At 40.5% G+C, this 15,517-nt stretch overlaps 2 protein-coding genes across 4 annotated transcripts; one reads left to right on the top strand and one right to left on the bottom strand.

Moving 5' to 3' along the window:
* The first annotated feature begins 2,417 nt into the window (after window positions 1–2,417).
* Window positions 2,418–8,020, top strand: glb1l (galactosidase, beta 1-like). The gene is made up of 16 exons (XM_008299145.1): window positions 2,418–2,615; window positions 2,811–2,980; window positions 3,062–3,212; window positions 3,792–3,852; window positions 3,936–4,030; window positions 4,116–4,296; window positions 4,386–4,444; window positions 4,528–4,649; window positions 5,615–5,655; window positions 5,752–5,870; window positions 5,946–6,020; window positions 6,100–6,189; window positions 6,307–6,420; window positions 6,601–6,732; window positions 6,982–7,209; window positions 7,302–8,020. The coding sequence occupies exons 1-16, from the start codon at window positions 2,535–2,537 to the stop codon at window positions 7,503–7,505; spliced, it is 1,923 nt and encodes a 640-aa protein (XP_008297367.1). The 5' UTR covers window positions 2,418–2,534; the 3' UTR covers window positions 7,506–8,020.
* Window positions 7,870–14,205, bottom strand: ankzf1 (ankyrin repeat and zinc finger peptidyl tRNA hydrolase 1). Of its 3 annotated transcripts, none has more exons than XM_008299146.1 (16): window positions 14,139–14,205; window positions 13,692–13,844; window positions 13,492–13,610; window positions 13,303–13,405; window positions 11,904–12,118; window positions 11,707–11,816; window positions 11,395–11,548; window positions 10,107–10,329; window positions 9,910–10,008; window positions 9,660–9,827; window positions 9,416–9,547; window positions 9,013–9,298; window positions 8,794–8,905; window positions 8,548–8,715; window positions 8,403–8,473; window positions 7,870–8,272 (listed from the first exon to the last, which is right to left on the bottom strand). In XM_008299146.1, exons 2-16 carry the CDS (start codon window positions 13,810–13,812, stop codon window positions 8,146–8,148), a joined length of 2,208 nt encoding a protein of 735 aa, XP_008297368.1. In that variant the 5' UTR covers window positions 13,813–13,844; window positions 14,139–14,205; the 3' UTR covers window positions 7,870–8,145. The 3 variants fall into 3 exon arrangements, with proteins under 3 accessions (XP_008297368.1, XP_008297369.1, XP_008297370.1); XM_008299147.1 differs by having other exon boundaries at window positions 9,416–9,544; XM_008299148.1 differs by having other exon boundaries at window positions 9,660–9,824.
* Between the last annotated feature and the right edge of the window lie 1,312 nt (window positions 14,206–15,517).

The following is a 15,517-nucleotide window of genomic DNA, read 5'->3' as shown; positions in this document are numbered from 1 at the left end:
ATATTAGTAATTTGTGCCGATTTGAATATACCAACACTTTAAGCTAACAGTTTGAGCATTTAAGTTTTTACTGCTGATATGCTGTGACTGTTTCCGACTTCAGGCTTCAACATATAATAAAACATGTAATTATTATTTTTTTTATGAGACTATGAAAACCTCAGACATGACTACCAGTGCAGTTCAGTTCAGGTATTGAAGCGCCATCTAGTGTCAAGAAAAGAACACAGAGGTATCACAGAGGCATGAGTATTATTAGATGGCTCCACATGAACTGGATTATTAAAGTAGCATCGCTATCACAGCCTTATCGCCAAATTATTAATGTGTGTCACAGCAAATTTCCAGAGGAAATGAAAAAGCTCTTATTTATTAAAGTAAAAAACACACAAATCCTTTGACAAACATGTCAGCTTCAGTTGACGTAATTATCTTTCAAACACCATGAAAACACAGACACAGAGCCGTGTCCTAAAGCTGTTATAATAAAGCAAACCGTTCCTGAACTGGCTGCTTTGTTATGTTGCCGTGGCAAACACAAAGGCAATTGTTCTCAGTGTACATAATGTATAGTATGACAACATGTTGTGGATGCATTATATCCCACGGTGGCTGACTTTTTCCTGTTTTATAGTTAGTTTACGTTATTTCCTCATTATGTAAGCAACCTTGGCCTACTTTGTATGTTGACATGTAGAGGTACAGCTGGGCTTTAAACAGTTTGTACACCGTGTTAGACATCTTCTAGAGTATTGTTATGTTAGTTATTCTGGGATATTGTTTTTATTCTCATAAAAATGAAAAACTTAGTCCAAACAGTGACATCTTGAAGTCAAACTATGAGCATGATTGGTTAATCTTAATTATGTTGTTTATTCAAAATTCACTTTGAAATCCATTTTTGCCAGTTTGAAATGATAACATGTCTTGGTTATTAAGAAAATAATAATATGTAGGGGATTCAATTCACTAATTAAGTTTTATCCATATAGCTCAATTCACAGTACAAGTCACCTCAAGTCACTTCACATAAGAAACTGAAGACCTTTCAAAATTATATTATTGATAGAATCCCAACAAATCCAAAGATTCCCTTTGAGCAGCTGTTTGGTAACAGTGGGAACAAAAAAAATCACCACTATAACAGGAAGAAACCTCCAGCAGAACCAGGCTCAGGGAGGGCAGCCATCTGCCTCAACTGGTTGGAATGAGGGTAAAAGGGGGGAAGAGAAAAAGGAAAGGAGGGACAAAACAGAAAAAACTGTGCATAAGGGAACAATTACCACCAGGGAGGCTGGTGAAGCCAGAAACTGCAAGTCAAAAACAAGCAGCTCTGGAGCCAGAGATACCTACAGGAAGGATACGTCCATCGCAGTATTTGTTATTATAAATTGAATTTAATTATATTAGTATTGATGTGAATAGGTGCCACATAGACATTAAAAGAGGCTACTTCCCCAGACAAAAGAGGACAAAAGAGCAAATTATTTCTGTGTGTTGACTCAGCAAGGATAGTAATGACTTAGAAAAGATGATGTATACAAATTAATTTAAGGTTCAGTCAGCTTAAAAACACATGTTCTCCTGCCACTTTAAAAATGTTTTCACTGTACTGTAATTGAATAATTAGTTATTATTTCTAAAAGTCATCTTAAGAGTTGTGAAAGTGTGAAACGAGTTAAATTAACTGAACTTGAGAAAACAGGTTGAATAAACTTAAGATATTAAGTTGAATCAACTAGTCACACAGACAGTGGTTAAATAGACTTGCTTTACGTTTTCAGTTTCTAACTTTAAAGAGTTTTTGTCTTCATCTGACATTTAGAACTTACAGCATTGGCTGCTAAAGCAAGTTCAGAGTCTCCCAGTGCATCCTGGGAAGTCTGCTTATGTACTAGATTTGATTCTTAAAAACTTAATTTAATCAGTTGAGGGAACTCTCAGCTGTTCATTTGTTAAACTCGTCATTTTGAGTAAAAATGGCTCATGATAAGAATCCAGGTTTTTAAGTTATATAGTGGCCTGAAGATAAAAAGGAAACCTTTGAAGTTCAATGAACTACAAATATGTGAAACTCATATTTTTACATTAAACAAACTAGAAAAGATGAGTTGATCTGACTAATTTCCTTTATGATGCTTTACAGAATAAAAATATACTTGAACGTAATACAGAATGCCTGAGGGCCTTGCTGCATTATACTCCACTATGTTCTGAATTGTCTTAACATGAATAAAGACACATCCACCACAAAAGAAAATTCACATTGGGAATATCCACTCTGGACTTACTGCCACAGATGATTCTATGAACCCTCCACAGCTCAGTTCGAGGTGAACCTGGCGGACTTTAGGACCCAGCTGACGGCCAAACAGAATCACATGACTGCGCCTGTGCAGCGCTTTGGCTCCACAGTGAACAGACATGCAGGAGTGAAAGGCGTCAAGCCAAACATACAGACAATCCTAGGAGAATAATACGGGTCAGCGATGAGTCTGTTTTAGGACTTTAAGACTTTACAGGGAGGCAGCGACATGGCTGCTGCTGCTGCTGCTGCTGCTTTCTTACTTCTAGTTGCAGTGAACCTCGCCTCTTCATCTGTCAGTGGAAATGTGGTAAGCAGGAAACTACAAGTTAACTAATATAATAATTCAGTCAGCTGATCCCTCATTGTCTGCCTCACTGTACCAGTTAACAGAGAAACTCATCTCTCTCATCTATAATTAGCTTTCGACTTCACAGTTGATGGACTCTATAGAAGTTACAGAGTCACTCAAGGATGACTAAGTGCAAATTTCCAACACTTGCAGGTCTCTGGTGAAAGATCCTTCTCTATAGACTACAAAAACGACTGTTTCCTGAAGGATGGGAAGCCTTTCCAGTACATCTCAGGCAGCATCCACTACTCTAGAATCCCACAGTACTACTGGAAGGACCGGCTCCTCAAGATGTACATGACAGGACTCAATGCCATCCAAGTGTAAGCTCATCACATCACATACTTGAATATATCATCTGTGAGTGTTTGTTTCGTGTAATTTTGCTTCCTACCTGCACACAGATACGTCCCCTGGAACTTCCATGAAACAGTGCAGGGCGTCCACAACTTCACCGGGGACAGAGATCTGGAGCATTTTTTGGATCTGGCCAACCAGACGGGTCTTCTGGTCATCCTGCGTCCAGGACCGTACATCTGTGCTGAATGGGAAATGGTGAGAAAAGTTCAGTTTATGTCAGTATACAAGCTGAATTTACCAAATGAATTCACAACATCACCACATAAAGAAGAAAAAAGACAACTTATACATACATTATTTTTTAAAAGTACCAAAAATTACAATCTGACATTGTGGAAAAATTAAGAAATCAACTAATTGAAACAAGAATTACAGAATCGTCCAGCTGTTTTCATCATTAATGCCTCAGATTTTTGGACTTTTATAGTTAAAGTAAGTACTTAGTCAACTTTATGCTCTATACTTTGTCACTAAATAATAATGCATCTATTACTCTACAGTTGTATGGGAATGTAATGTCAGCACATCAAGCAGCTATTTTACTGTAGTTGTGGAAGAATATATATATATATTTAATGTGTTCCTCATATGTTTGAAAATGCAGGCTTAAAATAGATGCGGTGCTTTCTGACAGTGCACTCCAAAATAGTAGTGAGACAAAAATAAAAGAGACTGACTCATCTTATAATAACTTCCTTTTGTTCTCAGTCATCTCACTGAGAAATAAATGATTTCTGTATTCTGCATTTCCCTCATTGACATTTTCTGTTCCAGGGTGGACTGCCAGCATGGTTGCTCCAAAAACCGAACATCATACTCCGCTCAGCAGACACAGGTAAAACAGTCAGCAGTGTCTTTCACTTTCTTTTCTTTTTTTTTTGTGTAATCTGACACACATTTTTTTCTCTTCTGCTCCAGATTACTTGGAGGCAGTCAGCAACTGGCTCGCTGTTCTCCTCCCCAAAATGAAACGTTGGCTTTATATCAACGGGGGCAACATCATTACAGTCCAGGTAGAGCACTGAGTGGGCCCTCATGAGTTTCTGTTTTAATATTTAGTGTGTTATTATTGGTTTTAATGACTCATCTTAACCGCAGGTGGAGAACGAATACGGAAGTTACTTCTCCTGCGACTACAACTACATGCGTCACCTCAGAACTCTGTTTCGCTTCTTTCTGGGTGAAGACGTCGTCCTGTTCACCACTGATGGAAACACAGACAGGGAGATGACATGCGGGACTCTGCAGGGATTATATGCCACAGTGGACTTTGGCACAGGTTGGTATTGTGTGCTCAGGAGATAACAGTGTCTGCTTTTCTATATTAGTTGTAGATAAAGTCATAATTTCTGTATTTTTTTTACTCAGACACGAACATATCTCAAGCCTTTAAGAGGCAACGACGATTTGAACCTCGAGGACCTCTGGTTCGTTACATCTTAAATCACTAATTATCTTCACGTGCAGTAAGAGGAAAAACAGTTGAAGCATGTTTTAAATGATGCTACAGGTGAACTCAGAGTTCTACACCGGCTGGTTGGACCACTGGGGAGATCCGCACGCCGTGGTTGATACTCAGAAGGTCAGCAGAGTGCTAGGAGAAATGCTAACCATGGGGGCCAGCGTCAACATGTATGTCTCCCCAAACCCTCGAGCCTTTCAAGCTTTTCTCCTCACTGTAAAAATTTGGTTGAACAAAAAGATGGGTGTTCTGCGTTTTCTTCTCGTCAGGAGTTTTCATGTTTCCCAGCATTTCAAGCTGCCTGCCCTGTTTGTGGCCTGTATATACAGTCGTCCTCAAATTTATTCATATCCTACCATTAAAGAAGGAAAAACTGAAATTGACAAAAGTAACAATAAATAAAACTTTAATGAAAATCATGATATTGCTTTTAAATTGTGGTTCAACAGAAGAAAAAAAAACAAGCATGATGGGACCTGTAAACTAATATTTTGTTGAACAACTCTTTGAGCCAATCACTGCAATCAAGTGTTTTCTGTAACTCTCAATCAGACTTCTGCACCTGTTGACAGGTATTTTGATTTTACTGCTCATCAGCAAAGTGCTCTAATTTGTCTGGGACAGTTTTTTTTTTTTTTTTTTTTAATTATTCTTTTCAATCACAATTCGAAAGCAATGTTTTATTTCACTAAATTATAATTTAGCAAATTTTTATTTATTATTACTTTTTCAGTTTCTAGTTATGTGATTGATTATTGTGAATTTTGCCTTTTCTTTAATGGAAGGGTATAAATAAAGTTGAGGACGACTGTAGCTTTTTTTTTTTTTTAATTAAGTCTTATAAGTTAATCAGTTGGGCACTGTAGTTTTTAGGAAATATTTAAGCAAAAAGTAAATACAGCATTTGTTAGACACTGTTTTCAGCTGTGGATTAATACGCATATGAGCTAGTGATTAGAACTAGATTTTTTGTTTGGCTATATCAGGTGGTTGTGGGTTAAATTTGTTACCAATAAGATGAATACAAAGTCAACCACCTCACTCACCAACATAATCTAAAACTGCCAACAAGAGGTTGATAGAAAGTGATGTTTCTTTCTCTCTAGTAATACAGTTTACCTCTCTCTCTACTCAGGTACATGTTTGAAGGAGGAACGAACTTTGGCTACTGGAACGGTGAAGTCACATGTTTTCGTAATCAGTATCTAAATCTTATGAGTGGTTACAAGCTTTACAGCGGTCTCTTTTAACTCTCTGCTGTTCTCGCTAAAGGTGCCGATCATGACACCAGGTTCCGCTCAGTGGTGACGAGTTATGATTACGACGCCCCGCTAACTGAGGCTGGAGACCCCACAGAGAAGCTGCTGGCCATCAGAGACGTCATATCGCAGGTACAGCTGATTGAACAGCCGCCCGCTGAGGTTGATGATTGAGATGATGATTAATTAATTTCACTTTCTCATCAGTTTCGAGTGATTCCCTCTGGCCCCATGCCACCAGCAACTCCCAAGTTTGCCTATGGCTTTGTGACGCTGCAAAGGGTAAAATCACTTCAAGTCGCTGATGACAACAATCGTGTCTTAAAATGTGTTCAACTTTTTAAAAAATGTACTCCTACAGGTTGGAAACATCAGCGGTCTGTTGAACACCCTTTCACCTCTGGGGCCGGTCAAATCTAAGTATCCTCTGACATTCGAAGAGATGAAACAGGTACGATGTCCGTCTGACGGCAGCAATGAAAGAGACTAGCACTGACAGTAAACCCCTTGAAACATGGAGAACTTCTAGACTGTTTTGTCTGCAACCTGTCATGTCTATTGTGTTCAGTACTATGGCTACATGCTGTACCGCACAACGCTACCCAGGGACCTCTCAGAGCCCACGCCACTTATCTCTCCGCTGAATGGGGTTCATGACCGTGCATATGTGTCCGTCAATGGGGTAAGGGCTCACAGTCACCTTTTGTTGTCTAGCCAATCAGGTTTCCAGGTCAGGGGGGGGAAAATATACACAGGTGAAGGTAACGCTTGAAATAGGTGTTTTTAGATTGGGAATTTTAGAAAACAAATATTCAGTTTTATGTTTGTAAGCATGCTGAAGGGTGTCTGTTTGTATGAACAGGTTTTCCAGGGCCTGCTGCAGAGAGACACTGCGCTGGTGATGAAAGTCACCGGACAGCAGGGGGACACAGTGGACATCCTCATTGAAAACATGGGCAGGGTTAACTTTGGCAGCAAAATCAATGACTACAAGGCAAGGAATCAGTGTCAAATCCCCTACAGAATAAATTCTTGAAGCCTGAGGTCTCAACAAGGAGTAAACAGAACATACAGACTGACGCAACCAAAGTTCCAGGGACGGTTCCTTTTAGAGTTGATAACAGGCCTGATAAAACTCTGAAAATAACAATCATACTGTTGATTATTACGTGATAGATATTGTTAGTAAAATTTCCGTGCACAGAATATGATTGATGGCTTGTAATTGGTGTATTTATTCTAGGGTCTGTTGAGCAACCTGATCCTGGGTAAAGACATACTGACTGACTGGAAAATTTACCCTTTGGACATTGATGGAGCCATTGCCAGTGGGTGGCCTCAGTCAGGCAATCAAAAGTCCGTCCGCTCCCCTCAGACAACGCCTCCGGCTGGACCAGCCTTCTACATGGGCACCTTACAGCCCAACGGCCTGGCCTGGGACACTTTTCTCAAGCTCAGTGAATGGACAAAGGTAATGTTGACACATCTGGGGTTATTCTGAAGCCAGAGGAATAAAATGATCTAAAATAACTGGATGTTAACGTTGTCTTTTTTCGTCATCAGGGCCAGGTGTGGATTAATGGCATGAACATGGGCCGATACTGGCCAGCCAGGGGCCCTCAGCAGACTCTGTACATCCCTGGACCTCTGCTCAGCACCACCCTACCCAACAACATCACAGTGTTGGAGCTGGAAGGAGCCCCGGCTCACTTGCGGGTTATGTTCATGGATCGGCCTCAGCTCAACTTCACTGCTGGAAAGTCTTGACACTGAGTTTTGTTGCACGATTTAAAAAAACAAAAAAAAAAACACTGTCAAAGCATCCGTATAAGAACCCATCAAAAAATCTGACTAAAGCAAAGCAGAAGTCGTTCCCTGAACAGCTGACCCTGACACGAGGAAACTGCTCAGAGGAACAACGCTTTGTTCCACATTATTTCTGTGACTTTTTTATTCCAAAATACTGCAGATGTCAACGTTTCACATGTAGACACTTCTTTATCAGACACAATCCAATGTCAGCTTCTTTAACTTTTGGCACGGCAGCTTCACAGTCCAACAGTGAGCATGTTAATCTTGTCACTGAGTTTTAATATTCACTAAGCCTGTGGGAAAATGACTGACGCATAAACAGTATGACAATGTTTTTATTGCATTTCATTTTACCTTATCCACCATTGCTGATCATGTAAATAAACTGTACATTTATTTCATTACATTTTGATACAGCACGTGTATCCAGTTGTCTGTGATTATCTACCAAAATAAAGTTGTATTTGAAATGAGTGTTTACAGTGAAATAGGAAACACAGAAAAGACTCAGTCTTATTAGTGCTTTATAAAGACAAATTCACATGTAGTTTCAGTGAAATGATTCCCCTCCAAATATAAAGTTCCTGTATGGGTGTTAGGCCTTGCCTGGAGGAGCGTTTGTTTTTCGATGTGCTTGGACACAGCGAGGACTGCAGAAGGAATAATCCAGGTACTGAAATGGGATCTTCCCAAGCAGAGACTCTCCACACAACCAGCATCTCCTGTTGATAAAGATGAACACACAGACATGACACCAAACTTCAGTAAAACCCTTAAACATGTCCACCATTGTCTAGTGTAAATGTGCATTATGACAAAGCTAAACGACAGTGTGGCTTTTCAGGGACTTACTTCACATTAGAGATGCTGGCTCCTGCTGCAGCCACTTGTTCGGCCAACCTCCTCTCTGCTGCCAGAGCTCTCTGCAATCAAAGAGAAAAGTATTTAATATTTCAAAAGTTTCAGACAAGAAAACAGATCAAATGCACAGTTTTACCTTTTCTCGATCTGTCAGAGATGCAAACTTCTTCTTTTCCTCCACCTCCAACTCTTGTTTCCTCTTCTCCTCCTTCTGCTCTTTTTCTCGCTGTTTTTTCTGAGCCTTTTGGGCCTTTTTCTTCTCCATCTTTTTGGATTCAATCTCTGCCGTTAGTGGCCCAGGGACCTTTGGTTGCACAGAAGTAAACCGTAAGTTCTGTTTTTCAGTTGATGCAATACGTGTAAAAAGTTGGTCCACTCTCACCTGTGCTTTGCCGTAGTCGTATTTGTCAGGATTCTCAGCCATGTATTTACGAAAGACATTCCTCGTCTCTTTGTCGGGGGCTACAACATACGGGGTCTGCCCTTTGTTATCCCTGTAAAGGAATATTCCACAAACAGTGCTCAAGTGTGGGCATAGGTTCGCTGCATTTACAACAACTGCTGCACTGAAATGACACTTGACCAAAATGATTCTTTTCACCTGCAAGCTGGATCTGCTCCTGCGTCTAACAGCAGCCTGACCACTGCCTTCTGTGCAGCTGCTGAGGCAACATGCAGCAAAGTGAACCCTGATGAGTCTATGGGTTTTTTAAGGAGAGCTTGAGGACTCGAGGCATCAGAGGGATTGATCTCTGACTGCTCCTGACTCTCTGCCATTTCTCCAGGTAGCTGAAGCAGTCCACATAGAGCATCCACATCCCCGACCTTGCAGGCCGTAAAGAGCTCATCTCTCAAGCCGTACTCGCCTGATTCATCGTCAACAGTGTCTGTAAGGACACAAGAGAAGTATGTAGGTTTCTTGAAAACGCTGCATTACAGAGCTTTGCGAGATTGAGAAGCAAGTGCAAGATAACAATCATAGAACAATATAAGGCCTTACTCACCATCCTGTTGTTTCTTACTCTGTGCTTTTCTCTTCCTCTTTGTCTTTGATTGTGTTTCTTGAGGGGTCTCTTGTGCCGGCGTGGTCTCTGGCGCACACTCGTCTTGATTGTCTGCCTCAGAGTTACTTACTTCTGTCCCAGATGGATGAGAGGTTTCATCAATGTTCCAAAACATTTGCGTGACACATAAAATTCCTTTGGTTTCTATAGCTACATATGTGATGACACTCTGGAGCAGACCTACCCTCATTTTGCATTCTGGCATCCTCTTTCTTTTTCCTCCTTCTTCTCTTGTGCTTGGGAAGATAGATTTCAGACTCTCTGAGGTCCAGGGTTCCTAATGTCAGCTCCACCATCTCCAGCTGGATCTCCCCACCGTTATCTTCTTCTGAGCTGTCGTGGTTTTCTTCTGCTGATGCCGCCAATAAACAAATAACCTCAATATTGCCATTTAATGCCATACTTTAGACTTCAACAGAGACTCATAAGCCTACCTTTCTCTTGATCTGTGTTTATTTGTGCTGTAGGTTTGACGGCTTTTTTCCAGGTCTTCTTAGATGGACTGAAGACTGCTGACATGTCTGTGTCTTTCCCTTCAGTAAGAGATTTTTGACAATACAACAATTACACCCCGGCTGTACAAGAATGCGCAGGCAACATGCTATTACTCCAAGCATGTAATTCGGCTTACCGTACACGCGGACAGTAGAAAGCACCTCATGGACCCTCTGGACCTCTCGAAATGTTGCCCGGCGTGTGGCGAAGGGAAGGGTGTGGATCCTGGGATCTTTTTTGTCAAGGGGAGCTGCACGACCACCAAAAAAGATGGTCCTGTTGTAGCTTGGGGCTCGTATAAATATTGCAGAAGCCTCTTTCAAGTGTTCGGCCCAGAGTAGCAGGAGATCCTGAATGTCCTGCAAAAAGTTACAGAAGTGTTGAAGAAGCTGCATGTGCAAAAAGCCACAACTTCAGTTTATGAGTGAAGTACTAATAAGCTTAGAAAACCGTATACTGTTACACCATTTTACATCTACTGTTTGTAGCTTCTAGAATTGAATACTATTGTTTTAAAGCATCAAACGACAATAATATGAACAGCATGCATTTATCATCAGTGTGAAATATTGCTCACTCAAAACTGAAAAGCCAAATGTGGCCAGTCTCTGCTGTTGTTGCCTTAAAAATAAAAAAAACAACACTGAAGTCATCCAAAGCTACAGTACACAGATACATTCTACATTTATTACAGCTTAACACATCTGGGAGCTCTGAGAAACCTCCCTAAATCCTGCTCCTTGCATAAACCTCCTTCACGCCCCTCCCTCTGCAGCCTCAAAAATGATTACATCTGTTCTGTTCTTCACCGCACTCATACCACATCCTGACTGCCTGTCACTCATATGCATGACACAATATTTTAGTCTTATCTTGTATAATAGAACATGAACACTTAATTTTCATGATTACAAAACATTTTAGCATGAAATTCTGGATTATATTTATTACACTGAACATCATCTTGTTTTTTTAGGAGGAGCAGTATTTAGGTTGGTTAAGGAACCACATGTGTCTGTCACCTTCGTAATCAATGACAGAGCTGTCCCCCCCCCCCCGACGGTGTGCGATATGTTAAATTAGGATGCATGGCAAATAAGAACTTAATAGGTTAATCTAGTGAAGCTGCATTTGGGTGATTTTGACTGCGGGCCCAGGGGACCTCGATATATTGTTTTTTTGTTTTGATTTTTAAAAGGACTGAACCCAGAACGCTTAATTTAGAAAAAAGACAATGATAATGAAAAACTGGAATGAGAAAATGAAGCATCTGAGAGATAGGATGTGGTGTACCTCTGGGGTCTGCAGGGACCACAGTTGATAAGAGAGATAAAGCCTGAGAAGTTTACTTTGTTTGTAGAACAAGTCATGGCTATCACTGTAAGGACAAAATAACGGTGCTGTTAAATGGACTGTAATCTTGCCTTGACTAGCGCTGCCTCATTGTGTCGCCTCAGAGCAGCTCCGGCGGACTTCGGAGTGTGACTGCGGTTCTGAGAATCTCGGAGTCCCTGAGCGGTGCCTCGCTTTGCTCGCACTGTGTATCTGTGGAAAGTCTTGTGCTGCAGGACTTGTTTTCTGCAACATAAATGAATACGTTGTGTTGGGTGGATGCTTACACACAAGTGAGCTGGCTGTCTTAATGTGCCATCCACAACTTGTAATCTTAATCGCTGAAAGCAAACAAGCAAAAAACAAAACACAAAAAAAACCACAACCCAAACCTGTCCACTTACCCTTCGAATACAGCACCAGCAAAGTGTCCTCCACCTGTCATGAGAATGACCCACACAGTCTTCTTGTTTATGGCCTTCAGGGAGGCGATTGTATTGTGCTCATCGTCTGACTGAAACATCACAGGAACAAACAAAAAATTAGAATTTTAAAAAACCCATCTAAAGCTTTTGTCCATACTGTGCCTGCTGAGCCTTACCTTTCGTCCCTGCAGGACGCAGCGGTAGACTGATACATACTGTCCCGCTGCGTTCTGAAAAAACACCTTGCTGGAGAGTCGGCCAGTAATTAAACCGGCATCAAGTGAGCTCTCATTATCTGTGCCAGTGACGTTACCACTTGTGCCCCCGCCGCCGCTGTCTGAGTCGTCTTCCTCTGAATCAGACTCTGAGCCGGAGATACTCGACAAGTCTCCTGTAAAGGGACAACTGAAAATCAAACACTTCAACTAGACCTTTTTCAATTTACATGTGTAGAGGCTCAATTTAGTTTTCTGTTCTGAGCCTCCTTGCCTCCTCTTTCCTCCTGACTGTGACCTGGAAATCAATCTTGAAGAATGTCTTATTTCAAAATGCATGTAGAGAAGACAGGAGGCTTGCTGGAGGAGCCATTAGCAAAGGTGCAAAGGTGTATTCTTGCTATAACTTTTGTGGACGTGTGACGGATAAAAGAGGCGCGTCATACAGCTGGAATACACAAACCATGTCAGGAGCAGCACTGACAAATGTGTACATAATAAACATCATGGAGTCATAATAAATGTCACGTTTCATTTGTATAGTACTCTTTTNGATGAGCTGATCATTTGAATCAGGTGTGTTGGAAGAGGGAAACATCTAAAACATGCAGGATTGCGGCCCTCGAGGACCGCAGTTTGACACCCCTGATTTAGATGTTTAGAGGCTCAATATAGTTTTCTGTTCTGAGCCTCCTTGCCTCCTCTGTCCTCCTGACTGTGACCTAGAAATCAATATTGAAGAATGTCTTATTTTAAAATGCATGTAAAGGAGACAGGAGGCTTGTTGGAGGATCCATTAGCAAAGGTGCAAAGGTGTATTCTTGATATATATTTAGTGGACGCGTGACGGATAAAAGAGGCGCGACATACAGTTGGAATATACAAACCATGTCAGGAGCAGCACTGACAAATGTGTATATAATAAACATCATTGAATCATAATAAATGTCACGTTTCATTTGTATAGTACTCTTTTGTGTCACTTCTCTTGCATACGTGACTCCACGTGTGTGTGTACGTGTTAAATAAAAATTCAAAATGTATGACATCCATACATTCCTGTCACACTACACCACATTGTGAATTGAATTACAAGTACATCGATGCTGGAAGTTGTCAGGAACACTGTTGTGCTCGTCTGACAGATGAATATTAAAATAAGTGGTGGTTTAGAAGAGTGTTATATTTAACTGGTGACGCTTTAAAACAACAGCTCCAAGGTGAGGAGGTCTAATTCTGTTAAATGCCCGTTGCATTGACTTCTCTCTCTCCTCGTGTCTCTTCCTTGTCTCCTACGCTCGCATCTCCTTTAGGAAGACCTGAAGAGAGAAGTCAAAGAAACGAAGAATGATTTCCTCACCAGCTCCAGTCTTCTTCTCAAACTCCTCTGCCGTGAGCGGCGGTAATCCTGCCATCTTCTGCCTCAAGTTGAACCGATGCCAGTCGAGCTTGTAGTGCTCCGTCTGCAACACACAAAACATTCTTATCCGCTGGTTTTTAATGCACCAACGCATCTTTTCTCATTGAATGAAGCAGCGTTTGACATCACCTGTTCCTCACGGTTAATAAAGGGGCATCTGCAGGCTGAGCAGACCATCTTGTCCGACACCTCTCTGACCAGGTTGGACTCTCCTGGTTTGTCATCCTCTGGACTTTTGTCTTCCAGACCTGCAGTGAAGAACTCATGAAGGTTCTGGTTTGAATTAATTCAGGGTAATGTCTTTAACACAAAACAAAACTCCTACTTACAGTCTGAGGACGTGCCAGTGTTTCCAGCCTGCTTCAGGACCGGGTTCACCTCTTTCAGTCCAAACACCTCTTCATTAGAGCACAGATCAAAGATGGATCGACAGTCGGAACCAGATGTCATGTTGTTTGTTGTTGTTTAATCTCACTCTCTGCCTGTGAGGAAAACAGAACACTTTTACTATTATTCACAACTCAGTCACTTCCTGTTTTCTGTAAGACATGACGCCATTGCTCACAACAACATGTAACACCGGCGTTAAACTGTTTTGGATCCACTAACATTATTTTGCTGATGTAAACGTGTTGTTTGAACGACACGTGTAGTAGAGACCGATAAGAGCCATTATGTTCCGACACGAGCGGCTCCGTCCACCTTCTCTAAAGGCTCTTTAAGGACAGTACAACTAACATAGCTTACGATAACTTAAAAAATAACAAACGACTCACCTTAACAGGGGTGTAGTAAAAGCAGAGCCGACGGTATGCTACACTAAGCGCCCTCCTGACATGTCTACGGAAGCCCGACAGAGTCAATATTACGTCATCGAGGTGCGTTCACAGACCAAAGGTTGCGAACCAGCTCAGCTTGTCTCCAGCAATAAATCCACTTTCACACCAACACACGATTCACTAAGAACATTTATCTGAAAAATTTTTTAAGGAGCCAACAAATGCCACAAATTATACAACAAAAGAAGTAAAAAGCATAAACTTAATAATAAGAAATAATATTACGATTTTCACATATAGTAGACAAACATAACTGTTTATACTGTAAGTAATTAGTAAAAATACGTTACTTGCAGCTTAATTTCTTGTATTTTTTCTCTTTACTGGCTTTTTTTATTTGAACATTCCCACCGGAATATATTTTTTTTAATTTTTCAAATTTCCTGTTCTTCTATTGACTTTTAGAAAATATGTCAAGTTTATGTACAGTCATCCTCAGATGTGTTCATACCCTCCCATGAAAGAAGAAAAAAAACAGCTGTCACGGAAATAAGTTGAAATTGACAAAAGTAATAATCTTTTTTTTTTTTTTTTTTTTAATGAAAACATCATGGCATTTCTTTTGAATCGTGGTTCAACAGAAATATTGAAAAAAAAATAATAATAATGAAAAAAAAAAAAAAACAAGCATGATGGGAACCATAAACTAATATTTTGTTGAACAACCCTTTGAGTCAATCACTGCAATCAGGTGTTTTCTATAACGCAGACGTCTGCACCTGTGGACAGGTGTTTTGAGTTCACCCCTCATCAGCAAAGTGCTCTAAGTTGTCCGGGACAAATTTTTTTTTAATTATTCTTTTCAACCACAATTCAAAAGCAACATCTTATTTCACTGAATTATAATTTAGTAAATTTTTATTTGTTATTACTTTTTTCAGTTTCTAGTTGTTTGAGTGACTATTGTGAATTTTGCCTTTTCTTTAATGGAATGGTATGAATACATTTGAGGACGACTGTACATATATGTACAAGCCTACATAGTGGTAAATGCCAAATAAATTTTTTCTAGAGACAGAATGTAACCTGTAAATTAAATCCCCTTTTATCTGCTGAGACTGAGGCTAAAATTGAAAGCAGTGTAGAAGTAATGAGTGAAACTGGCATCAGCTACCACTTGACACGATGTGACCTGATTTAGTGGTAAATCATATGGAAGGTATTGTTAATGAGTTGTTTGGGCTGACAGCCAATGTGACAGTGCAATAAATTCACTTAACTGACTTGATGTAGGCTTTCATTTTTGACACAGTCTGCTGCTGAAGTGTGTTTTTATCTTTCACTTGTCTACATTCCCAAAACTAACCGCGAACGTT

The sequence above is a fragment of the Stegastes partitus genome, unplaced genomic scaffold, assembly GCF_000690725.1.
Source record: "Stegastes partitus isolate 25-593 unplaced genomic scaffold, Stegastes_partitus-1.0.2 Scaffold1383, whole genome shotgun sequence".
NCBI classification, from domain to species: Eukaryota; Metazoa; Chordata; class Actinopteri; family Pomacentridae; genus Stegastes; species Stegastes partitus.
The sequence above is the reverse complement of the archived record's forward strand: the minus strand, read 5'-3'. Positions and strand labels throughout refer to the sequence as shown.